This window comes from Pagrus pagrus, assembly GCF_965226575.1.
Source record: "Pagrus pagrus genome assembly, chromosome: 6".
In the NCBI taxonomy this organism is placed as follows: domain Eukaryota; kingdom Metazoa; phylum Chordata; class Actinopteri; order Spariformes; family Sparidae; genus Pagrus; species Pagrus pagrus.
Genome location: NC_140190.1, coordinates 13,369,480 through 13,396,873, shown reverse-complemented (window position 1 = coordinate 13,396,873; position 27,394 = coordinate 13,369,480). Strand labels below are relative to the sequence as shown.

General features: G+C 40.6%; 1 protein-coding gene across 7 annotated transcripts in view; it reads left to right on the top strand.

Annotated features, from left to right (window-relative positions):
• The first annotated feature begins 5,190 nt into the window (after window positions 1-5,190).
• slc44a5b (solute carrier family 44 member 5b) overlaps window positions 5,191-27,394 on the top strand; it is a 34,268-nt gene continuing 12,064 nt past the window's right edge. For 3 of the 7 annotated variants that reach the window (XR_014622819.1, XM_084355932.1, XM_084355930.1), the window contains exons 1-6: window positions 5,195-5,447; window positions 19,155-19,203; window positions 23,815-23,888; window positions 25,507-25,591; window positions 25,908-25,992; window positions 26,127-26,240. Coding sequence is in view for 6 of the 7 variants with exons in the window: in XM_084355932.1 (XP_084212058.1) it covers window positions 5,411-5,447; window positions 19,155-19,203; window positions 23,815-23,888; window positions 25,507-25,591; window positions 25,908-25,992; window positions 26,127-26,240 (444 nt within the window). In the remaining variant the exon portion in view is untranslated. Of the gene's footprint in view, window positions 5,448-19,154; window positions 19,204-23,814; window positions 23,889-25,506; window positions 25,592-25,907; window positions 25,993-26,126; window positions 26,241-27,394 lie in introns of all 7 variants that reach the window. The other 4 variants (XM_084355931.1, XM_084355933.1, XM_084355935.1 and 1 more) reach the window with 4 other exon arrangements.

Genomic DNA, 27,394 nt, shown 5'->3' with positions numbered 1-27,394 from the left:
GTCTTGTGCATGATGTTTTGTTCATCTTTGCTTATTAGTTTAGCCTTTTTAACAGCTAAAACCGTTATCTACTGATCCAAGCCTCGGAGGACAACAGCTCTGAAATAGAAGCACTAGTAGAGCCGGGTCATTTGTTGGGTTGACAGCAATCAATACAGTTTTTAAACTCACAATAAGTCCTACATGGAAATGGATACTAGTGTAAGGCTGCTCAAGTAGATAACATTTCTCTTTGAGTTCTTGTTAGAGTAAAAGCCAGCTTGAAGAGTTATACTGCAGAATAGTTGCATGAAAAATAGTCTAAGAGTCACTGCACTCTGTTTAAATTATACATTATACATAAATCATATAAAACCATAATGTTGGGAACATTAAAGATATATTGATTGTTTCCAGAAGATATGCAGTATTTCTGCTAAGTCAGTGTTTTCTTTGACACCTTATGGTCATATGATTGGTAGAATAATTTAAATCACGTAATTATCCGTATCACTGAGGAGCAGTACCTCGTAATGCAACTTGCCATTGTGAATTCAGAGGATTAGGTGGCTGGCAGTCTGTGTTTTTTGATTAGAGGTGTCCCTGAGGTCTCAAAACACAACTCCAGGGGGAACACACAACAAATACACACACACAAGAGCAAGGCAAATGTCTGCGGAACGCAACCTTTTTTAATTAACTCGATCCTCCTATGCAGTGAGGCGCCAGGCAGCTGTCTGCCTGTGCTGAGCCAAATACAATACAAGTGTGAAATGTGCTGTTTGCACCTGTTTTCTGTGCCAAGAGCTGTTTGTTTTACTCATTATTATGTCGCCAAATTTGAAGAGTCAATGCCTCTGGATGTCAGTAAATTAACTAAACTAACACTAGTCAACGGACTGTGAGTACATCCCGGAAGCTGTTCATGTTAAAGTGCTGTATTGCAGTGTTCCAATATATGTTATACCATGGTGTCAAATGCTCGGTCACAGTGGAGGTGTGGTTCAGTTTGCTTTTGCACGTAAAATAAAGGTTCATACCAATCGTTACATCTCAGACAGGCAGCAGCTCATAATAAGTAGAGTCCCTGGATCTTTGTGTGAATTTTACCACCAAAAGTTGCAAAAAATAATATTGTTTTCACCAGAATTGTCTTGCTGGTAGGCAAATACCCCCGAAACAGTAAATGGACCATTATATGACTCGTATACAATGTGTACCACCATATAAATGTATTTTAATGTGTTTTACAGGTTATGATCTGCAGATCAGATGATCAGACTGATCCGCAAGGCCAGTGACGTTGTGGGAGTGGAGCTGGACTCTCTGATGGTGGTGTCAGAGAGGAGGAGGCTGTCCAAGTTACATGTCATCTTGGACAATGGCTCTCCATATCCACTCCATGATGTGGTGGTCAGCCACAGGAGTACATTCAGCACTAGACTGACCCCACCAAGATGCACCACAGAGCGCCACAGGAAATCGTTCCTGCCTGTGGCTATCAAACTGTTTAATTCCTCACTCTGAGTGTGGCATTATTGCTTTGTATATATGTACATTTCTTGTATTTTTGTTTTGTTTTGTTTTTATTGATATTGATATTATTACTATTATTATTATTATTTCTGCATATTCTAAACTTTGAATGGTAGCAGCTGTAACACAAACAATTTCCCCTCTGATGACTTCTGTGTTTTGTGTTCAAGAGATATCTACTGAAGTTAGCATGCTGACCATCTAGCCCCGGCCAGCACCGGTCCATAGCAAGCATACTCCCCCAGAGCTCTGGACTCCTCTGGACCACTAGCTGCACGGCTAACTAAGCTATCTAACAATTGCCAGCAACAGTTAGCAGCAGTTAGTGGTTACCCTGGTGAAATGCCTGGCCCATTTTGTTTTGAGTATAAATACGGCAGGTAAGCCAATTCTTACATATTGCACCTTTAACAGACTATTTAAACTACCTATTCCATAGGCAATGCTAGCCTAATAAACAGTATGTATCAATTTACCTGTAATACCAATATAAGTCTCTAAAGCTGCAGTGAACAAAAGCAGAGGTGGAGGAGTGGTGAAATGTTATTCGATTCTCCAGTCCAGACAAATGCTGTGCACTAAAGCTGTGACACAAGTTCAAAAAGAGAGCATTTGGAAGATAGATACAAGCTTTAAGTTCTGCAGTTTCAGACCCAAGAGATAAAACATCTCCATTCTCTTTGCAAATAGTCTCCCCTTACAGACAGATCATTGACTCATCGGCTGGCAGCCCTACCAATCGCAGATTCAATTTCCTGTCGTGCAATATATGTTTCTCCAAACTGTTGTGTTCATCAGATCGATTGCAACCATCTATAGGGCACTCTGTATCTCTCTCATTTAAACAGCGATGCTGTACGCCATTACTGTATCACTTCCTTTATTGTAGGACTTTCAGTTTTTTAGGAGTCAGCAAGGCAGCAACCGTAACCACTGAATGAATATGAAAAAGGGTGATTGTGTTGAGTGCATTTCCTTCTGCCTCTGATCATAAAAAACTAACCATCTGCAAATGGACAAACGCCACAGAGGAATAAATTACCTTTTGTTTCAGAAAGTGGAAAAAGGATGCAAACCAAACCAGCACTAAATGTGACAGTATCTGTTGTGCACCCTCTCGATTACGTAATTAGCAGGCTGTTGGCATCCATCATTTTCACTGAATGACAAGCAGATGGGCTGGCAACTCTGGAAAACGTTGCTATTCTTAGAGAGGACCACAATTCACCTATGATAAGTCATTGTCCTTGTTCAGTCCTCACAGGATTAGTGAACCTTGTGAACAAATACTTTGCTTGACCCTGAAACACGAGATAACATAATGCTTGTAAAAATGGGATGATGGGACAATACACCAATACAATTCCTTTCTACTAATGCACGAATGCACACAACAGCAAGCAGTATGTTTCCGACTGAGCTATAAAAATCCAGGGTCCATCTGGCGGTGGTATCAATCTATTTATAGCATCAAAAACCAACCGGCAACTCCTCAGACATCGATAAACAGAAGTGTTAAAGATGCATTACAAATGTCTCTGAAAAACATAAGACTGAGAAACAATCCTTTACATTTCTGGCATTCCCACAAGCCTCCAGTTCACATACACTGAGAACGGATTTTCCAGTGAAGTAGGAGACATTTGTGTCCAGCAGCTAAACTTGTGAAATGAAAACTGTGAAGGACTAGGTGCCATTTTGAGGATTATAATGTGGTAATTATATATTTTTTTTCCTTTGAAAACTATGTCTGACACACATTAGAGAATTTTTATGTATGCCTTAATAAATGCGCTGAGGGGGATCTTCAGATTGCTCTACATTTATCGCACTTGGCATTAATGTGATCCTGATTCTCCCTGTGTGCTACGGGCAGCGATCCTGCCACATCAACACATGATCTATCCCGGGGGAAGTCAATCCCTTCTTAACGACTGGCCTTTGGCAAGCTGAGCTCTCATTACTTTTATCCACAGCACTAAGAGAGACATCACTTTTTAGATGTCAGTAATACAAATTACCTGTCTCATTTCTAATCCAATCTTACATTAAGTGCATGAAATATTAACGTTTTAGATATTCTGTGAGGGATAATGTTTGGCGATGTGCAATTAATATTGAGGTAACTTCCCTTTGGCTGCAGCTGTCACAGATGAAACATGGTTCTGTCTTAGTTTTACTTTGTTAATACTGTATGAACATCTCACCCTAGATCTCTTGGATCCCCCAGTAACTGTAAACGAATTCCAGTGTCTGCTGCCACTTCCTGGTCACAGTCACTAGAATGGATTCTTATGATCTCTCATAATCAGTGTGTGTCTGTGTGTGCTTGCAGATATGGACAACTTTCCTCCACTATATTTATATAAATTTACTTGCAGGACAATATTTTACCTACAAACATACAGCTCATAAATGTTTGAAATGTGACAGTTGTAGTTGTTAGAGTAAATGTTAGTCACCTGAATCATCCTGGATCTTATTTTTGCCTTAGTAAACTCCCCTCGGGGCCATGTGGGTGTGTAAGTATTGTGCTTGATTTACATCTCTAATCCTGCTGTTTGTTTTGTTGCACCTGTTTGGGTGGAAGAACTTTCCCAGAATTCCAGATTCCAGAATAGCGCCACCTGGCTTCAAACTCATCAGCCAGAAAAGGTGGAAAGGCCTGTGGGTGTGCAAGACATTTAGGTAGACTCATGAAGTGTTGTGATCAAGTCATTTGATTTGTCCTCAAAACATTTCTGGAGCTTCACAGCAAACTTCAAAAAACACAAAGATGGGGACTTGTTTTACTTTTTTTTTTTGACTGAATTAAACCCCAAAATGGCTACACACAGCTTGCCCAACGTAATGAAAGTCTCCAAAAGCCCAGAGATCCCAAACTGATGTGAAAAAGATGTTATTTACGCCCTCAGTGAGCAGTCGAGCTCATGCACCCACTTAGGAGGGCGCTAGATGCTTTTAGCTCAGCAGCTACAGTGACGATTTAAAGCTTAAAAGGGTGTAAATAACATCTTTTCAAATCAGCTTGGGATCTCTGGCCTTCCAGAGACTTGGATTATGCCAGACAACTGTATGGAGCACAATTTTTTTCCAGTTATTTTTGATGTTTTCAAACAAGTCCCATCTACTTTAGCATGCTGTTGTTCTATAAAGCATAAACGGATTTCATTTTTGAGTGAACTTGAACACAAATGGGTTGAATTTACACCTAGACAGACATTTTTACAGTGAAAGGTTGCATGTGAACAATAAAATGACACACAATGACTTCACTTGATATCCTCCCTTTTTATGAAGACTACATCACAGTACAGCAGGATGTAAGGACAATCAACAGATTTAAATGGCAGGGTGAGGCAGAGAGAGAGAGAGACATGCAATGTCACAGAAAGCCCAGCGGAGGTCAGTGTTTCTCCACCGGACGCCTACATGTGGCTGGAGATGCCCCCCCCAAAAGACATGTTTATTATTAATCAACCAGTGTTTTGCAGACACGGGCAGGCACTGTACTGATTCCCTCTGTGCTTTAGCATCGTTGATAAGAATCCTGAAATTGCCTTTACCAGCTGACAAACTGCACAAAAGCGACGTGGGTCCGTGCTTTAAATCACATCCTAACAAAGGGAAACAGGACACTCAGCAGCAGGAGCGGCGGCGGCGTTCCCTTTAAGACCGTTTCGGAATAATTAATGACGTCGCGCTGTAAACACGACTGACGCTCAGCTGCGTGGCCGAAGCATCCTCCAAGAGCCCAAGACCTCTCCAGGTTCCCGTGTTTATCTCTCGACGGGACCGCTGAAAGGCACGAAAATAGCTGCGGTTCACCTCGACTCTCATATGTGGTCTCCAAAACCAAGACGACGACGGTGCTGCATCTGTCCTACTAAGTGCCATGGCTAGAAAGACGGACATCCCCTCCTCTAACTATGGTGAGTCGGTTCGTCTTTGTTGTAAACGCCAAGAGATTTTTTTTTTTTCCTCCCTCTGTGCAGTGTAACGTTATGACAGCGGGGTGTAACGGCATCTTCCTCAGCCTGGGTGATGTTTGACCCCCTTGCTGTGATTTACAGGGACAGTAGCTAGCGTTAGCTCACGTTGTCAGTTGCTAACTATTTACTAGAGGCTATTTAACGGTTGACATCACATACGCAGTAACGGTACAATAACGTTTAAACGTTTGGACATGTTAGCTTAAAATCTCGTCTTTTTTCGTGTGTGTGTTTCCCCCCAGTCTGCTTCATGAATTATGCGTATTCTTGGTTTACCAGGTTACCTCCGGTGATTTAACATAATGATTTCTGCCTTGTATTGTTTGCGTGGTGTAAAAGTCACAACAATAAGTCTCAACACTTTCCTCCTCCACTTGTCGTCACTTCGTCTTTGTTGTAACGTTCAACGCAGCAGCTAACGTTAACTACCATGTAACGGAATGACAACACAACAATGTCTTCGTTAGAGCTGCAATTTACGACGACCATCGATTAATCATAAGCGACGAATCAATCATTTGGTGTAATTAACCTTACACTGTCAGAATATAGTGGGAAAATGCACATCACTTTTTACCCAAAGCTCAAGGTGATGGCATCAGATGGCTTTGTTTTTGCTCCAGCACCAGTCCAAATAGCTGGAGATATCCAGTTCAGGACAAAGAAAAGCAGAAAGCTAACCTGAATCGTCAACGATAAGAAACTGTAATTAGCTGGAAAATTAGAGATTTCAACGATTAGCTGATTATGATAGTAGTTACAGGTTGACATCCATCAGGAACTGCAGCGGATTTCTGTTGTAAACGCGTGTTTACAAGGATATTACATAATCTGTTTTTGCCTTGCATTGTTTATATTTGGGAAGAGGAGCTCATGTTAGGAGAACAATAAGTCTTATCGCCACTTTCCACCTCCTCTGTCTCTTCTCGCCCACACCGAGGGATAATTACAACATTTTAACAACTGCAGTCCAGGTAGTGCAGTTAATAGAGAACAGTTTTGATAACAAAGGATTTGTAGTCTCCGAGTGGCATTTTCGCTGCTCCCGGTGTATAGATATATTTAATCCATGGGCAGATTTTCTGTCCATTAGCCCGCCTTAGTAATCATGTTGTTTATCACAGCAATATAATCCTTTATCATCACCAGATGCCACACAGTGAGTGTCTCTCCCCTGAAACAAAGAGTCATTTACACTGGTGATTTTTAACATGCTGGTGGCTTTTCTTGGTTTGATGCCAGTCCTGCACAGCTAAGAATATTATGTTCTACATTTTGTAATCCTCAATGAAATCAAAGAAGAAATAGTATTTAGTGCTTCTTTCACAGTTGTATTCTTGGTGTCGGTGTCTAGTTACTCGCAGGCTACTGATGTACTGTGCAAGGCTATCATGGAAAACTCAATTGCCAATGAAAGCCAGGCTAATTAATCCAGCACACTGACAAAGGAACTAAAAAGAGAAAAAAAAACGTTAGCATTTTTGATTTGACGAGTTGTTTTTACATGGCTGTTGTCAAGGAGAAACCTAAAGGGGCTCTATGTAACAATTTGTAGCATTTATATGTATTAATCACTTTTGTTTCAACCATATATGAGCGGATTGTAAATAAGACCTTCCCCTTCTCTCTCAGTTGCCCATACAAGCCCGTGGACAATTTGTTTTAGTTGTTTAATCCTGCTCGACTATGGATTTCTTTGTGAAGGACTGTGAAGAAACAATTTTCTGTGACAGTCCAATGGATGCGACTTTATGCACGTTCTCGAGTGCCTCGCCTCAGTGCAACAGTAGCTAACATTACTTTAGAGATGGAGTCCACTAATACTAATACACTTATATTTAACAAAAGGCAGAGTAACATCACAAACATATGCTATATCCAGAAGTTTACATAATTATAAACTGTTTAATTTAACACGAATGCCAGTGTCAGGGGAGTCATCTGCATCATTATCTGTTACAAATGCAGCATATTATCCATCTCTGTTCAAGTCTTAAATAATAATTCCCCCCAAGATGACTGTCAGGGAGAATCTTCAGAGCCTTGATCCTTATAGTATCTGTACAGTTTGAGAGTGACGTGGGCGTTTTCAAGTCTGCGCCTCCTGACGGCTCTTGACGTGGAAAAGCTACTGTGTGTTGCTGTTATTTCCCCACATGCTGACCCCATGTGTCCCACAGACCTCATGACTACAGCACCCTGCCAATCACGCCTGCAGCCTGTCAGCTGTAGTTGATTCGCGCTGCTCTCCGCAGACATGCATCTCACCACTGGGGCCTTCAAACCCTAGCACTCCCTGTTTGAAAGTTCAAGCTGGTACTTTACAGTGTACCATGAACCTGACATTCATAGAGATTATGTGTGTGTTGTATGTAAAACACAAAGCAAAGCCTGTGTGTCATTATTATTATTATTATTATTATTATTATTATTATTATTATTATTACATATATATTTTTAGATAGAGTGAATGTGCATTATTACAGGGGTTAATATATGCATACAGTATACTCGCATTAGCTTCTATTGCATCAACTCAAGTGCTTCTCTCAAGAGAGTTACATACAGTATGATATAGTGAGGCAGTTTAATTAAGGAACATAATTTTGCTCTAACAGCGTCCAACGACCTAGCTAGTGGAGCATGGGATGGAGTTATGGTGACTCCCTGTGTTTAGGTCAGCTGCTTTATGTTAGTGGCTCCCTGGTGCTTTCGTTCCATCAGCTAGCTTGGCAAAAGAGCAATTCAGAGTATTTTGGGCTCACAACTGAGCAGAGACCGACAAGAAAAATATTATATCAGCGTTCTCTTCCCCCGCAACTAATGTTACACACACTGTATTTGTTTAAATACGGGCTAAATGTGGAGTGCATAGTAAAGAAAATAACATTTGCACTTGCTGGTAATGTACCCAGCATTTCTGGATTTCTTTTGTGCTTTTTCATTGTATTCCAAAAGATGAAGTGGATGATTGGTCCAGTATATTATCCTCTGTACAGCTCATTGGATAAATCTTGTCCATAACAGAACAGTGTGTATTCCAATTTCATTGCTGCAGAATTGAAATATACATGTAGAAAGAAAAGGAGAGGTTTTTTTTAGACTTGCCACATTGCTTTGACACTTAATTGTCACACAAGAAGAAACAGAAAATCAGAGACCAGTTTCTCCATGAACAGCAGTCACAAGGCATGTTTTGTGGAAGAAGTGCTACTTTTTTTCTCAACAGAAAACCCTCCCACTCTCTTGGACTGCAACTAAAGATTATTTTCATTACCGATTCATCTGTTAATTATATTCATGATCAATCCATTAATCAATTTGTCTATAAAATGTCAAAATTGTGAAAATTGCTCATCACCGCTTCCCAGAGCCCACAGTGACATCTTCATATTGCCTCTTTTGTTCAACTGACAGTCTAAAGCCAAAACACACACAAAAAAGGCAAAATAATCCTTACATTTAAGAAGCTGGAACCGTAAATGGTTTGACATGAAAAATGACTTGGGCAATTCATTTTCTTATGGTTGACTAATTGATTCATTGGCTTATAATTGCAGCTCTGCTACCTTCTTGAAAGAAATCAGTTCTGGGAAAACACTAACTGAAGCAGAGATAGCATGTTCCCTCATAAAAAACATCAAAAATACTTGAGAAGCATAATGTCTTTGCAGCTGGTTGAACTACTCGCCATCCCACCATTCACATTCAGCAGTTCTCCACTTGCTCTACATCCTACATTCAAGTGTACTCTTGTGGTTAGTATATTATATAACGTTTCTAACTATGTAGCAAGTGTTCAGTGGGCTTACACTGTACTGCTGAAATGTTCAGTCAGTCAGAAAAGCAGAGAAATGGCTCATAATCATTCTGTGACAGGTTTGTAAGTAACAATTTAGATATGAGTTCCATTTACCACAGAAAGTGTTGAGTCGGGCACACTGTTAATTAACAAATTTCTCGCATGGGCAGCTTCCCTAAACGCTGCATTTTTATACAGAGTCAATGCAGAGTCTTGACAGAAAGCTGAGAGCCTTAGTTTAGAATCAAACGTTCAGAGCTTCTTCCTGTGAAATTGCAGTCAGAGAAGGTTGTGCCTCAAATGGCCCATTTTGCACCCGAGACTAAGTGCTATTATGGGCTTTTTAAGTGTCACTGTCCTCTGCAAATACTCATCTCAAATGAAGACCGATGCTCACTACGTACTACTCCCACACATTTTATTAGTCTTTATGGCATTTTTGCTCATTATTTTTAACAAGGTTATGTTCTTTTGCTACTAATTTCATGTGTCTTCTCTCAAGAGATAGTTGGTTCAGTGGCTGGAAGTTTGAAGTATATTATTCACACTAATGATAGGGTGAGTCAGTAAATAATTTCAGAGATTCACTTGTACACGGTGGCAAGCACTGGGTGGTTATTTGTTCGAGTCTGTAAAAATGGGACATTTGGCTGTGAAGGGGCTGACTAAGAGACAGCAAGGGGACTTTAAATTTCTAATTTGCACTACAAATATAGTCAGTGCTGGTTTGTGACTGGAAGGCTAAGTGACGTTGACAGTGATGTATGAAACACAACCCAAATATGCTGTGGAAAATGAGTGAGAGATACAGCTACATTCATGCTAGACACGTAGGTTTTGAGTCTCGGGTGCACACTGAGACTTGAAATTACTTTTGATAGGTCTAATGAGCTAAACGATGCAGATAGCTTTATTGAAACAAATTAATTATTACCCTAAGAACAAAAGAAGCGTGGTGTTCCATTGTTGTAAACATGCTTTTTTTCACACAGGTGAGAGCCCTGCATTGTACCTTGAAGGTTTGCTGAGATGTCAGGGTTTTTGTGACTTTGACACTAAATAGAGTTGGATGTGTTGATGTGATGTGACTGCTGAAAGGTAGAGGTGAAGTGGATTCCCTGCTGGAGAACACAGACGGAAAAGTGATAGTAATATTGACCAAAGCAAGTCACTCTCCTTGCTTTAGGGTGCGTAAAATAATTGTACTCCTACCTAAAGGTGAAAATCACCTAGTTTAGGCAATCTGATTTGTATAACCAATGACATAGATTCATTAAATCACATTTACCAATCTTGGAGCTCATCAGCAGATAATGATTGGGGCATCAGCCAATATTTCAGGTCTACCGTTGTAGCCAGTTGATATCCAATTTGCAATTTAGACACGAGACAAATGTTTCATATGTACATTTTTTAAAAAGCCAATTAAAAGCTAAGTGATTGTCAGACGATAGCCAGTAGACTACAAATAGATCAGAAACGGATACCAGAATACTTGCAATTTCAAAATCTTGTCCCTTACCCTCAGATTATTCATTCATATGTAGATCTGTTTATCAAGATAACATGAGTACATTAACATTTCTCTCTGCTTCTTGCCACCAGAGAATCAAGATCTGAAATCTGTGATATACTGTGACACACTTATGCATTAATGAAAAGCCACATCATGGACAGTCAGTGAGCGACTGTTACTTCCACATGACCTTCAGCTGTTTACTGGCTTTTTGTCAGTGCTCACTGTTGTGGAGTTTTAGCTCGCTTGACCATTCAGGAGAGATGAAGAAAACTCAGAGACACACCGATGACTTAATTTGAAGTAGTTTATATAACATGGCCACGGAGGAACAACATAACAGTACAACTGTATGCACAGTGTAATGCCAAATCAATTCCTCCTGAACCTCCCCAATGTTCAGGTTATATGCACAGCTCAGGAAGCACCCCTCCCATACATGGCTATCTGTTTAACAACAAATAAGTGGAAAGTTACTGCAGAGCTACTCACCTCTGACATAGTGAGGAATAGAGAGCAAATGCGTAGAAGACTGTCAATCTGCTACCGCATATAGATCGAAGGCCATCCTGTGAGTTTACATAAACAACGGCCTTGGTTTGTCAGAGATCTGTTTTGTAAGCATATCTACAGCTGCTTCAAACTGCTAAGTTTGCAATGACCATGAGAGATAAAAACTCACAGATCAAGAGGTCACTGTGCCCTCATCCATACATTATTGGGCTTGGTCTCCTAACCTTATACGTGGCACATATGAAATCTTATCCTGTGGGGGAGCCTTAGATTTTTCCCCCCACACTCACAGTAAAAAAAAAAAAATGCAATTGATCAAAAACAGGCTGTGTTCTTGACCAGGTTCACCCTGACGTGTAAATAGCAGTTTCATACGTCCTACCATTAGGAATCTGGGCCCAGTTGCATCCTGCCTGACATAAAATATAAAACTTTGATGTATGAAGCGAGATTAAGATTTCTGTGTTAACAAACACTACAAAAAATCCCAATAGTAATTATCCAGTTAGTCAATTAATGAGTCCTAAAAATCCTGTTTTCCTAAAACATGCAGATAAGTCTGCCTACGGGGTGAGATTATTTACAGTAAGATGTTTTCATTGCAAATTAACTGGTTTTGCCTCATTCTTTCTTGGGTTTTCCAGATACCAACACTAATTTCTAAACCATTGCTGGGTACGAGGAAGCTGCATAGGAAAAATGTGGAATTAGTGGGTAAACTCGTCAAGGATAACGTGGTGTTAGTTGTGTGTATAACTGCGTTTCTTCACCTTGGGGTCAATATTTCATATTTGGATATCAAGATGTGACCTGTCTTCTTATGTTTAAGTCTTTCTAAATCCAGGCCAAAGCCAGTTGAGCCTGTCACTGATCTACAGTAGCAGTAGTGAGTCTCGTTTCACAGGAACACAGGGCTGCTACTGACATGCCTGGAGGCTCCCACAGAAGTAACCAAGGTCACAAAGCCCCAGCCACAATACTGCTACTCCTCCTCTCGGAGCAGCAGGCTAGCTGTCAGCAGCTGACACTCTCAGATGCTAACTCCCCTCTTGGGGGTCGAATCCCAACCCGGATCCCACTACTCTCGACTTTTGAAAGGATGTCAGCTAGCAATGTGTCTTTGCTTCCCTCTAAAATTCTGCACAATAAACACTGTTCATGCACTGATTGGAGTTAAACCAATGGGCTACCAAACCAGATTTGCCAAGATATGCCAAGTGCTCGGTCCTCGACCATCTGCTAATAGTTGAGAGGATCGCAAGGGACAATGTTAAGTAAACCTAAACCAGAGATCTGGATGTTGTTGTCTTGTCTCAATAAGGAGACAAGCACTTTGAAGGTTGTACTGTTCTCCAGAGAGGGAGAGTAAGAGCAAGGCAGGGAGGATGTTTTTGGATTCAGAAGGGCGATAGAAGAAAGGCAGAGAGAAAGGGTATTCTGGTGCTGCTACATGGAGAGTGTTTGCGTGTATTATCTCTCCACATTTTAATATCATGAAGAAGGAGAGCCATCTGGAGCTTTTTAACCGCTTTGATTCTATCAAAGATGGACTCCAAATCTTCCTTTTTTTCTTTTCTGGAGAGTGTGGGAGACTTGTGTGATCATAATGCTGTTCCCGATTGTGAATTTGTGTGTTTTTCATGTTTGTGCGAGAGGGTTAGTGGGATGTGAGAGTGTTGCCTGATTCAAGTGAAACCTTGCCAGAGAATTTCTGCCCCCCATGTCCCTCTTGATTCCTCTCAATTTGTGAGTGTGTTTTTCTCATTCATCTGTGAAACCTTGACAGTGAATCTTTGCTCCACAGTCTCCGTGATGACCTCATCCCAGTCTCTTATCCTATCACAGCTTCACTAGCCCTTTTATCTTTATGGCAGTAATCCACCGAAGCTGCTTTGTTACTAGAGTGCCATGCACCAATCGCCAATGTTGTAGGAGAAACCTGAGCACTGCTCATTTTTAAATACAGACTAGAGGAAAGCATAAAGCCCCAAAGCCATGTTACTGATGTTGCTTTCCTCTATGGATTGGCAAAAAAGCCTGTGCTTTCATCAAATATGAATGAACATACAGCACAGCATTCAGACTTACAGACAGCGCCTACCCTGCTGAGCAACATCATTATGCTGAATTTTTAACATACTATTTTCTTTTTCTTTTTTTTGCTTACTTAGAGCTGGATCTAAGCCCAACATAGCTTTTACAGAAGTGTAACCTCACAGCACTTCACTCTCTCCAGGTCTTGGAAATGTTTATGAATCAGCAGAGTGAAAACAAAAAAAAAAGGAGTCCTTTCCAAATGGCCCCTCTGACCCAACCCATGTAGAGCACCTGCAGTGTTCGAGCTGTTTGCCTGACCACGGTATGAAAGAGGCCTGTGTTGGACAGTGGAGCCTGGGGACACTGGTGCCTGTGTCTGCCCGCGTTGATGTGTCTGTGTACTGGATGTGTTTACCGACACGAGCTGAGAAACACTGAGGAGGGGCGTTGTGGAAACTGGATAGAGAAAGTGAAGAAAGTTTTACTCTGGAGGTTGTGATGTCAGCACTCGACTGTATGATTTATACTCCCGGCAATTTTATATTTGACACTTATGTGCTTCATGTAAGTGCTTGACTTTTCTATATCTGCTATTAGCTGATGCAATTTCATTCGCTGGTTATCTTTGCTCTCAAATCTCACAGTCACACTATTATCTGTAGTATTATTCGAATATAGATAGTATATATCCATATATACTATATACTGTGTATATACTACTGTACCAGAGCCCAACCAATACTGGACTTTTAGGGCATTTACTGATATCAGGGGGTAAAAAAAAATCTAATATTGCTATATTGTCTAATACATGCCTTATAATTTTTAAAATGATTAATATCTTATAAATGACTATAAATAAAAACATAGACACACTCACAGATGTTGATAGACAGATATATCAGTGTCTATCTGTACTCATATACAGTTAATATTAGAGCTGCAACAATTAGTCAATTTCAAATGGAAAGAAAATGAATAGCCAACTATTTTTAAAGTGTATTATTACTAACTGTTAAACTGACTTCACTCATTTTAAAGCAAAAATGCCAATATTTGCTGGTTGCAGCTTCTTAAATGTTGGTGGGACTAAGAAGCAATGTCACTTCACTTTCAGCTCTGGGAAATTGTAATGAGCATTTCCCACAATTTTCTGACATTCTATGAAATATATAAGTATATATACTGTGTGTGTGTGTGTGTGTGTGTGTGTGTGTGTGTGTGTGTGTGTGTGTGTGTGTGTATCCACAGGAGATAGAGTAGGTGCACAATTTAGTCTTCTCCCTAATAAGTCGATGAACTGCTCCCGTGACTTTCTCCTGAAGCTATATCGCTCCAGGCTGGGTTTTCACATCTGGCTCTCTTCCAGCACAGGCACTATGAAGTTGATTCTCAGCAGTCAATCTCAGCACATACTTCAGTATCTGTCTGACAGTAGGTACGGACTTTAAATTGAGGCATTGTCACAGTGCCTTTTAATCTTTTTTCATAGCTCATATCAAACCTCTACTGGTAGAAGGAATTTTAACACATTATTTTTATGTGTGTCGCAGACATAATGTGATGTTAAGTCCTCACCACTGTAAATTGATCCATAGATTTTGTTGCTATGGCAGACGAGCTGCAAATGCAAATGGATTTAGGGTGCAAAGATTACTGCCAAAGTCTGATCCTGATGTGTAATTCCTCACCCAGTCCAGCCTCATTGCCTCAGAACCTTTGATTACCAACATGATTGTTATGTTTTGAGTAAATCTTTCTGTCACAGCAGGACACGGTGGCATTATCCAACACTATGTCAATAGAGGAGATGAGCAGTTAGTGAAGCTAACAGTGACTAGCTGTTCCAGTGTAGCATGCCTGCCAGGCTTTTTCCAAATGTTGATGACTACAGACCCTCATTCAGCTTGACTACAGCAGCAGCACACATCCAGTCCACCAGCCTCATCTCCTGCACTGGCAGACTGCAGTGCAGTCTAAACAGCCGTCATCTAATGCAGAGTCTGCTGGTGTCCACTAGGCATCACTGATGATTTTCACCACTCTCTTTTAACCCTTCATTGAAATCTGTTTTTTTGGAGAGAGGAAAGTATAACCGCCTGGTGGAAGTACTCAAGCTGATGTAGTGAGTAGTTACAGCAGCCAAAGCTAAATTTAGCTGAGCTGAATAAGCACATGCTCTGTCACCTGGATGTTATTGTGTTAGAATGAAGGGGTTTGTAATCCTCCAGAATATTTGCTGTATACTATATTGTATAATGTTTTTGCTATTTGAGAGTACACTTGCATTATCACATGTTTTTTTTTTTTACCTTACTTTCTGTCATAGTGTATTGACAGTTTTGTATTCTGGGCTTTGATCAACATAACGACTGCCCTTGTTTTTTTGTTAGCTGGCAGGGGACCTTGCTGCCGGCTGGTCCTCTTGCTGGATTTACTGGCAGGCTCTGCAACTCCAAACAGTAGACTGATCAAGGAACCACTGACATGACTGAAAAAAAGCTCTGCTCCCTGACACTCACTGCACCACAATCTGTCCTCTCACCACTGGCTCTCCTTGATCTCAGTGTGATTCAGCTTGCACTCACCATATGGACTAACCTGCTTTTATTACAATTATTCCTGCACTGTGGACCTGTGCGTGTTGTGAATATTCACACAACCTAGGAAGATCAATGAAAGGATTCTTTACATAAATTGTATTTGCATTGGACCCGGTCTAGCAGCTAGTTTTGGATCTTGTTCATCCACAGCAGCTCTACCTCTAATTAGCTCTGATGTGAGTTAATGTGATGTAGCCTGCTGGTCATGTGCGTGTAGCAACAACCACTGAGATATAAAAGCCATTGGAGCCAACTTAAGGCAAAGCATAGGAATAGTTGACTCTGTCAGTACATTGTGCACAGTTGTTACTTTAAAAGGCACAAATTAAAATCTAAGTGGTATGAAGCTGTTGTCAGCGTGAAACATGATGGCTATGACACAAAATATATGTCTGAGTCTGATTTTAAACCTCTGTTTAAACATCAGGGAAATTTACGCATCAGGGACATCCCTATTCTCAACATTGTAGACCCTTTATTTAGAATATGAAGTGGCATCCTCTCATATTAAATGCCAGTGCTCTGCACATGCTGCAGTGAGCACCTGGTCTGATGACACTGTGTCCTTGGCTGAAGAATTCACACACTTAACCCAGAACATCTCCCATTTTTAGCCTTGAAACACAACTCAAGTGAGGGACTTTCAGTGACAGCCAAACAGATGGCAGTAAAATGGTTCAAACAGCAAGGACAAAAGATAAAGGGACATTGAACCTCTCATATCAAATATCTTAAAAGAAAGGTTAGTGGCTCACACCGCTTCAATGACAAATAGCTGAAATGGTCAGAATCACATCTTCAGTGTGTGTATGAGTGTCTTCATTATTCCGTTTCATGTAGTCATGAGACCAGCTCTTGTATTTTGCTTTTTGTATTGTATTATACTTTTGACACATGCAACTCTTCATCTGCGATGCTTCAATTTATACTTTGTAAGAATGAACAAAATAGGAATGTAACAATGCCAACTCACTTAGATTCAAGTACATTTATGGTACACTGTATTTTTTTGCTGCAGGCTGTGCAGCTTGAGGACACCTGGGTTGTTGGTGAGCGGAAAAACTGTTTTTTTGCTCCGTCATTCTCCCTGTCATTATTTTACTGTTGACCTAGAGATTTTGCATCTCTATCCTTCTGCTGCTGTGGTAGTAGAATCCCATTGGAGAAAGGCAGGCATGAATATTGTATATGCTTCACAGATAGGTATGTGTGCTACATCCTGGCTTTTTAATACCTTATCTTCATGCAGAAATATTGGCTATAGAAATCTTTTTTGCTACAGCCTGAAGAAATTCTGCCATGGCCAAACAGTTGTCAGTTGCGGGAAGTCACTCACTCAGGGATGTTTGTGATTAGCAGCTGCCAGTCTTAACTGTGCTGAATCTGTTATGTTTATAGCCAAAGAAGGGAGTTTTTTGTTGTTGTTTTTTGTTTTGTTTTTTACATATTTGTGTTGTATTACATGGCTCATCATGTTGCAGTTGTTGTCGCAGTTGTGGAAAAGGCACTATAGAATTATGATCACCAAGCTAGGATATATGTGTACACACATAAAGAGAGTAACATTTCATGGCATTTAGCGGTGAGGTTGTAGATTGTACCTACTGAATACCCCTCCACTCACCCTCCTGTGGAGCGTGTAGCAGAACCTAATGTGGCAGCGAAACAGGCGAACCACAATTATGAATATTATCTTACATTTCTGCCAATAGATCCCCCTAAATCCTTTAAGGAGAACTGGATGCCACAATTAAAAATGGCAGGTTATGAATTCCTATGGAAGTTGCCTCTTCAAGCTTCCATGTTTTTGGGCCATAATGATTAGACACCCCTACACATGAAAAGGGTAAAATACTGGAATCATACAGCTCTTCTAGAGTTTCTAAATGTTATTGTTCTGAAGGGACAAAATTCTGATACATTTCAAATATTTTTTGACACTCAAAACTGTGTTCACCCTTTTACTGCAGCTAAACATAGAACTGCGTTAGTGAGTTTGTTCACTGATGTCTTCACAACACAGTGAGCTACTCTCCAGAGATCAAAAATGCAGTTGTGGAGTTGTTCCAGAATACACTACACCGGCCGTGTTTGTTGTAATGAGAGATTATATCACCCAGTGCTCCAATATGGCTTTGTAATGTGCTTTTGGATGATTTTGGAGCTCTATGGGATAGACGCATAAGCTAAATCCAGTACAGCCAATACTTCCAATTAGCTGCTTATTTTGGCCTTATCATTGGAATTGCTTATAAAAAAATAAAACTATTTTGTGCTTGTTAAATTCAGGACTTATATTTTTAAATTTATCGTACATTCAGAACAGGCCCACCAGATTTGCATGTACATAGTAGAGTGTACTAATTCCTCACACTTTTAGAAGCGAGGCTGGCTTGTACTGACAGGATCAGTTTAGGGAATGGGCAGATGGGAGACAGGCCCACTCATGCTGCCCCTAAGTCTCCCCCAGCTGCTAGGAGATATTACGCTCCATGTGTGATGATTAATAGGTCCTCAGGAACACATCATACTTTGTTTCAAATGGGGTAGAGACTTCTTGGGCACTAAAGAAGCAGCCAGTGATGAATGCAAAGCATGGGCTCTCTCCCACCTACAAGCGCCTGCAGTCAGAATTAGGCCCCTCAGGTGACTGATGGTGCTTGCAACTGTGGTTCAGTTTGTACTCTGCTGGGTTAAAATAGGGAATCCTCACTGTGACCCAGATAAGCTGTTTGTTTAAGAGTTGTTAAAATGATTTATTGTATTTCTGTCTTAGCCACATTGTTTTGGCTTCTACTGTTTTGGCTCAGTATGATCATCTCTCTTCATCCCAGGATCCCTAAAGGAGACCAGCACTGTGAAATGGCCTAGTTAGTTTGTCCTGGCCAGTTGAATAGCACACGCTATTAGTATAGTATGGTGTTAGTTTTATGAGATGTTCCTTGTAACCATTTATAAATATAAATATTTTATTGTCTGTGTCTCATTTATGTTTCTTTTTGCTCTCAATTACACTCTCTCAAACCAACCTTTTATCATATTTTGTCGGTGAACCATATTTTAGAATGTACAAGCTTGCTTTTATGTCTTCTCTCTTCTATATATGCACTCTGTCATAAAATTAGATTCTTGTTCTATTTGCCAACTAATCTCAACATGCTCTGCTTGTGTTGCAGGTGAGCCGCGCAAGTTTGACCCAAACTTCAGAGGGCCTGTCCATAACAGGTACTCCAAACACTTAACACTACCACATTTGCTTTATAGTTGTTGCATGTAAAAATGTAGCATTGTATGTAGAAATTAAAATTCTGTTTACATGTAATTCACATTTAGTCACTGCATTACAAAAACGTTTACACACGTTTGAGAGGCATTTTGTCATCGCTGAAGATAATCACAATGAAACAAAAATCCATTCACCTACATTGTATAAGAGTAGAGGCAGAAATCTACAAAACAGATGTCCTTAAACTTCAATAAATTCTCAACTCTATGTACATTTACATGTAAATACCACAAGGATAACATGTTATTTGTACATGTGTATTGATTTTGCCCGTTGTATAATCTTTTTGGCACCCATCGCGGGGTGCTGATAGATTGATCATTTGTCATGCTACGTTAATAAAGATCGAGGCCGAGTGCTGGCAGCTCTCTCCACTCTACCACACAGATCAATGGCCATAAGTCAAGCTGGTGGCTGGAGTTCAACCAATGACACACGCTATTAACCAGACAGATACAGCCAAAACAGATGTAGTCCACACATCACCTGGGCTATCGCAGGGAGATAGTGAACTATCTCCTATTTTTCAACCGGCAGCACGGTAGCACTTCTCCTAATGGACTGCAGTCGACTATCTGCCTCATGAGGGCTATAATTCTGGATACATCACAGTAAGATTGAAAAACCCTGATGTAAAAATGAAAAAAAAATGATGGTGCTTCACAGATTAGATCATATACATTAAGAAACCTAGATGTATTAACTTCAGGTTGAGGATTTTACCTCCAAAACTCAATGTATGCGATTTGGGATAAAATAAAGTCTGCTTTTTAAGACAACGCACAATGAAAAGCAGAATTTTTGCAATAGAGCAAAACCTCTCGAGGGTCTCACCACAGGCTTTTCTTGATGATTTAGTCATTTTCTGCAGTAATGTAGGCTCTTATCTCTTTTATGTTCAATGTCAGACTGGCAGGCTGCTGTGAAGGCATGTTTCAGTCCTCCCGTGTCTCTTTATCCCACCCTCTCCAGCCCATTTCACTGCTACAGCTGGTTGAAGGCACCAAGGATACTTTGATGTGTCTGTGGCTCAGAGGCTTTTCTTAATGAGAACTGGGAGCGAACCGACTCTGTGGTCGTCTTGTTTTCATGCAAGCTCAATGACTAAATGAAGTTACCTTGTCTGTGGTTATTGAGCAGTCTTCTAAAGGCCAGACAGAAGCGGACACCGCGTGGTGTTAATTCAAACTAAATATGATATACGGATATAATCTGTGTCAAATATAAGCCACAACTCTGCAATCGTATAGTCAGTTAATAATGCCTTTTATATTGTTCTGTCACTTTGTGTGTGGTTCATTATAAATCTCAGTGAAGTAAGTCTCAGAAAGCTATTATCCACCACACTGGCATAAATGTCTACCAAAATAGTATGGAATAAAAACAAATATGCCTAGAGTCTCCAACAAGCTTTGGTGTTATTAGTGGGTGCACTGACATCTACTGTACATTGTTTTGAATGACAAAGATGATGGGTGCCAACAGGAACTTCATGGTGCATTCAGTGTACCTTGTGAATGCAGACATCTATACACAAATGGGCAATGAAGTTGTTCTAAGCAGAAAACTGTCTATTTTTTCTCTATTTTTCTTTGTTGAAATACATAGGCCCACATCTGCCATTCATACCTTTGTTGTTCTTTCTACATTGGCAAATTTTAACAATTCTCTTTAGATAATCTTATCAGCAAAATCAACCATATCATTGTACAACAGATCCAACCATCTAAAGGTAAAACAGTGTTTGGCATCTGTGTTAGCAGTGTATCTATTAAAGGAGAAAGACAGGGAATGTATAGCTGATATGCACACGAAGTTATTGCAAAGCATATTATCATCACAATACTGAACTGCATATCGTGCAGGCCTTAAATGTGTACATCAAACCAAATAACTGCAAATCAGGTGCCCTCAGCCACCACAGCATGTGTGACAACTTACCTAAAGGACCTTTGCGTTCAAGCAGCGTACTTGAACTAATGTCCCTCTTTGCTCTCTTGACCATGAGATATACCCCTTTTGTGTGCAAATCTGGCCCTCCAAATATTACTTCCTGTTAAATGTCTGTGACAAAGCAGGGACAGGCTGGCAGATTCACACCACAATGGAACCCATGCTACTCTGTGGCATTGCTGCCATCTGTGTCACCTTGGCTCCTGCTGAAAATCAGCCTTGCAAATATAACACTGACACAAAAGTTTCTTATTGCACTGACAGAGCTTCCAGTGCTGATTTCTTTTGTTTGTTTCTTTCAAAGCAGCACTGCTTGCCAGTACAGTACACAAGCAGAGGGATGCTTTGCTCCCTGTGAAAGTGTGTGTAAGTGACATCTGAGGAGATCTGAAGTTTGGGAGTGAGGCCAGGTTGGGGTCCGAATAGATTTGCGGTTTGACTATATTTTTGGATCTGATCTGGGCCGTGTGGCCTGCTTTCCTGAGATAAGACAACAAAGCAGAATTGTTTTCACTCTCCTCACTTTGTCAGCTTCTCTTCACCACTCACTGATGCTTCAAAGGTGACTTTGTACTGCAGGAGCACTGTGGTGCTGTGTTTGCACTTTGTCTTAATAATGCAGTCGTGTCTATATGAGGGAGTTGAGGGAAACAGATCTACAGTAACAGTCACATTACGTTGTAGGAGAGGCAAGGTCGACTTCAGACTCCCACCCCTCATACCCCCCTAATCACCTATGATGTGTGGCTGAGTGATAGCTAACTTATCTACCAGCTAAAGGAAGGGGAGGGATTGAAAGACGAGTAATGCAACCATCGCCATGGCAACCCCGACAGCTCTTCCATTTATTCTTCTTTGAATGAAATGAAATGGTGCTCCCTTGTCTCCCTTTGTTAATAATATGCACAGTATCAGCATCAGCTTTGGAGGTAGTGCGGCAGTTTGTCTTTATGCTCCTCACATTCAATCTCAGTGTGAAACTGTCTTCACCAGGCAGAGCTGTGCCCACTTTTACTCTATTTGACTCTCTATTATCTCCAGAAAATAATTGCTGTGCTTTCCGAAAAATAGCTTACACCTTGATATGTGTCACAAGTCTCTAAGCCTTATTTCTTATGGCAGTCAGCTGCTCCTCTGTCATCCAATGTCATCTGTTGGAGCTTATGTTGGGATGTTTGCCTGAAGATACAGAGCAGATGACGTGTGGGTCATATTATTATAATCAGCTCCAAATGTGCTGCCCAGGTTATGAGTGGAGATTTCACATTTTGACTACGCAGGTATCTAAAGTCTTCACGTAATTCGGAAAGGAGTGGTGATAATGGAGTCATCTTATTATGAATTAAGAAACCAGGAGTAGTAGCAGTCCTGTTGGGACAAAAAAGATTCGCAGTCCTCGATATTGCTAAGTTCAGCAAACCAATCTTCCAGAGAAGCCTGTTAACAAAGATTTATACTGCAGTTATTAATGCAGTATCATTAAAAAAAAAAAAAAAGCAACTCTTAATTGCAGCGGCACTTGCAAACAGTCCAGAACAATTTGCAGTGCAAGCTTAAATTACACGGCTGACCCTAAATCTAAGGGGCTACACGGAGCATACAGTCTAATTAGTCATGTTTGTTTCTTGTTTGCATCTTAATGTAAAAGCATTAATGTCCATTTAAGCTGTTCTTTATATGAATTGATCCTCAGCTGATGTCCTCTGTGTGCCTCAGTGCTCTAGTCTCTCTTGACTGTCTTCTGGGGGATTATTGTGAAGCCTGTATAGAACCATGTAACCATACTGCATACAAAACAAGGACAATCTATTCCTTAAAGAACTACAGAGACACCACTGTCACATCTCTGAGCTCGGGCTCCCCTTTTGACGTTGGCCTTACCCCTCAGGATGAAAGAAGAGAACTGTTGAAAGCTGGAGGAGATGAGGTTCTCAAGTCAATTTGTGTAGTGTGTGTTGTAGGGTGAGGCTGCATATGTCCCTTGTATTGAACTGCTGGGCACAGTGGATTGAACTTTTTTTGAGGCTGGGCTCAGTGCTCATAGTCTGAATAGTTTTGAAAGAAGGGGCTGGACTGACAGCTTCTCTCAGCATGGAAAGAAGGAGAAGAAAGCTTGTTCTGGGAGACAAACAGTGAGACGGTGAAGAAAGTCTCAGAGAGCGAGACTCTGCTTTAAACTAGCAGCAGAGGCAGTCTTCAAATAGCTGCTTCTGTGCCGGTGGGACAGTTAACTCAAGAGGGAGGGGGGATTCAGGGTCTCATTAGAAAGTCAGTAGAGCTCCCCTTCAGTTTCTCTAAAAACACAGTATACAGATGACACCTTGTCATGCCTGGTAGCAAGCACTGCACCCAGATATAGAGCTCACACTCACCTGCCCTACAGCAGCAATGTCATGATTACCAACAAGAAATGGTTTAACACACAAAACACTTTTCTTTTGTCCTCAAGATGATACAAAATCCCAATTCCCCTGGGGGATGCATTAATACATTTAATTACTCAATGAGCAGCCATTCATAACTAAAATTAATTTCCTCTCGCAATCTTGGTTTTCCCATGTCACAGGTTTGTTTTTATGCATTTTGTTTTTTTCCAGGAGCTGCACTGATGTGGTTTGCTGTGTTATTTTCATCATCGTCATCCTCGGCTACATCGCTCTGGGTACAGTTGGTGAGTTTGACACATTGCTGCTGATTACATCACACAAAGATTCATAATGACACAAATCCACACATGCAGAACAGTGGTGATATGTTCTGGTGTGGTTGTGGCCTGGAAGTGTGAACTGCTCACTCCTCCCGCGCTGCCTCTGTGTATGGAGCAAATCATCTAGCTGCTGGAAGGAGTGGAAAGGTGAAAAGTGGCAATAATTTACCACAAACAAAATGGCCCTGCTCCTCTCCACAGGGTGCACAGACACTTAAGTAGGAAAACCATCTGTGTGTTGTTTTCTTGTTGTTCATAATTTCATGATGGATGATTCAACAAAATGTCCGATTGTTCAACGTGTGGGGGAGTTGAGAAATGTAGCTCCCCCAGAGAATGGGCTATTCTTTTAATGTGGGAGTTTCACCACCACATGCAACTTGTATGGCTCACTCTGTTCTGATGTCCCCGTCAAGTTTTTGACTGAATGACCAGTGATTCCCTGCGGCCCTTATTTCATTCAAATTTTCCTGAAGCCAGTTAATTCACTCCATCACACTCGAGTGAGCTAAAGTCTACTTTGTCCAGCTGACTGTGGCCATGCAGTTTTCTAAATCTCCCCATCAGCTCTTCTTTCTTTCTTGCTCTTTACACTTTTCTCATTCTTTCCCCTTGTTAATTTTTCTCCCTTTCTGTCTGTCTGCCTTTAGTCGTCTCTTCCATTGTTGTCCTCTTTAATCCTTTCCCATACAAATGCATATTCTCTTTTATCCAGCACACCTGACTGCACATCTTTTCTCCCTCTTTTAAGCACAAGTATGATATACATCACAAATTAGGGTGAAATGAAGTCCCAATGCTGTGTCACCAAGTGCTGTCCTGTGCCAGCTCGTTGTCAGTGGGGTCACGTCTCTATCTTGGCATGGGACATGGGAAGGACTTACTGTTTCCCAATAATTTAAAAAGAGCAGAGGGCATGACAATGGATGTGACTTGAAATAAACACTGACTTGACTGTAATCAGCTGAAGAATTCAGTGTTCTTATCAGTTTCGTCATCCTTGTTGTGTCAAACATTTGTAGAAGCCTTTGTTGTCTCACAGTCAGTGCAACCCTTCATTGACTGGCAAGGTGAAAGGCCTTAACACTGTGTTGTTCATGTTGGGCAAATAAGAATTGCTTTCTAAATTGAATTTCAGGGTTACAGCTACTCCTGCCTGGAGAAAAAGAACCAAACAAATTAAACTGGATTGATTTTGTGTTTTGTCTTTCTATGTGTGTGGATGTTGCTTCTTAATTGAAATGAAAACATGCTATCCTCCAAATAATGTTCAATGCTGTCTTGTTAATTGTGCTTTGGTTAATTGACAGAGAGACAAACATGAAAAAAAAGGAATACTATTGATTTAAGACAGGGTTAATAATACAATGCTTTTAGGTAGCTGATCGTTTTCTCTGTTACAACATGAGACAAGCTCTCCTGTGTGTAATTCAGGACCACAGAGAATCTGAAAAGAAAGGTAATGTGTTGACCAGTAGCCTTGTGCACCTTAGCAGGTAGAATAAGGCAGTATCTGTCTAGAATGGCTACACATGTTGAAGTGTGTGCAGTTCAAAAGAGAAACTGTTGTGTTATGTTTCAGCCTGGATCCATGGCGACCCCAGGAAGGTCGTCTATCCAACCGACAGCCACGGTCAGTTCTGTGGCCACCAGAACACCCCCAATGCGTGAGTGGAAAAATATCTGTTCTTAAATTGTCATACACTGAAATAATTATGTTCCTCACTTTGTCTGTCAGCTTTCCATTGTTATCTTTACAACCACAAAAGACTTCGACCACAATACATGGAGATGGGTTGTGATTAATTATGGCAGGCACGGTACACTCTCTCACTCTCTCTCTCTGATTTTTTGTGTGTGTGTGTGTGTGCGCTTAACTACTTGCTGATAAAACATTGCAGAGTAATTCACTGATTTCTCAATCTTGTAAAGCCTTCTAAATAATCAGACCTCTCTCTCTGTCTTCCTTGTTTGTCTCCACAGACACAAAGCCATATTATTCTACTTCAACATGTTGAAATGTGCCAATCCTGCAGTTTTAATTAACCTCCAGTGCCCTACAACCCAGGTAAGAGTCTGAGTGATGGCCCCTCTAGCAGCACATTCTTACACTGCTTTATGTTGCCCTCCAACTTTTCCTCCACGCTTGATTATGCAAGATTGATGGGCTTTCTCATTAAGAGGATGCGTTGTCTCTTGCAGCTCTGTGTCTCCAAGTGCCCTGACAGATTTGCAACTCTCCTGGATGCGTGGAATACCAAAAACTGGGAATATTACAGGCAATTTTGCAAGCCGGGCTTCGAGATTGGCAGCAAGGTGAGAGCAAGTGGTTAGAGGTCTGTTTTGCCTTCTTGCAAACTAGATGATGTTTCGATTTTTATAGAGCCTCACGTCTTAATTACAAAAGTTTACACATTCTTCCTTTTTTTTGTAGATGCACTTTTGATCAAATATGATTCTGAAAAGAGACAAGAACATCATGCCTAGTATAGCTTTCAGACATCCTCAGATTTCACCAGTCATTATAATGAAGAGCTCATTTGAATGTGCTTCGAGAGACAGGCGGAAGTGAGCTGGCGGTGATGCACATCACAGCCCTCTTCTGTCGGCTGGCAGCAGCTCAGTGACGTTGGCGAGATGGTGTGTAAGAACCAGAGAGTGAGGTGGCGTGTGGGAGCACCTCACAGCTCTTTCAAACAGTTTGAACAGAAATACTGATTTCCCTTACCACATCATCGAGTGTTACAGTGTTACATCAGACTGGATTCGGTCCAACTCTGTCACATCTGATTTCTTGGTGTTGTGCAGGAATAATGATATAAATGATACCAACGCTATAGTCACTGTGCTGAAGCAAGATCTGTCTGTGAGTTTGTTCTGAAAATAAGAGCTATTTTATATTTGTAAAAATGTGACTGATATATATTGTTTGGTTGACGTGAATAAACTGTGTATTTATTTTTATGGAAGCAATCCAAAAAATTGATACACTGTCTCATAAGTAAATAACCTCAAACTTATGGTTATGTTTGAAGGAGTTATACAGATAAGATTATGTTTTTTGTTTTTTGTTTTTTTTGTTTGCTGGTTAATTTTGAGATTTTGTGCTCTTTTTTGCCTCCATAACAGAGAATAGGAAATGTCCAAAATGCACATTAAGTTTTTTGTATTCTTTTACTCTAATATGTCAACAAGATGAAACAAGAGTTTTGATTCTGGCTTGGCTTGGCTATCAAATGTTCAGATTTCTGTTCTGCATATTTAAACATTACATTTTAATAAAGTTGTAATACAAAGGTAAGTAATCAACTGGTGAAGTTTCATGGTGATATTTATCAGTAAAAAAATTTTACCCTGTTTCACTTGTAGTGTCTCCTCAGTCAGTGTTCTCCCGAAATACACGAAATACAAACAAAAACAGGATTCTCCACGCGTCTTCCAGGAAAATGCGGCTGAATCAGGTGCTTCTC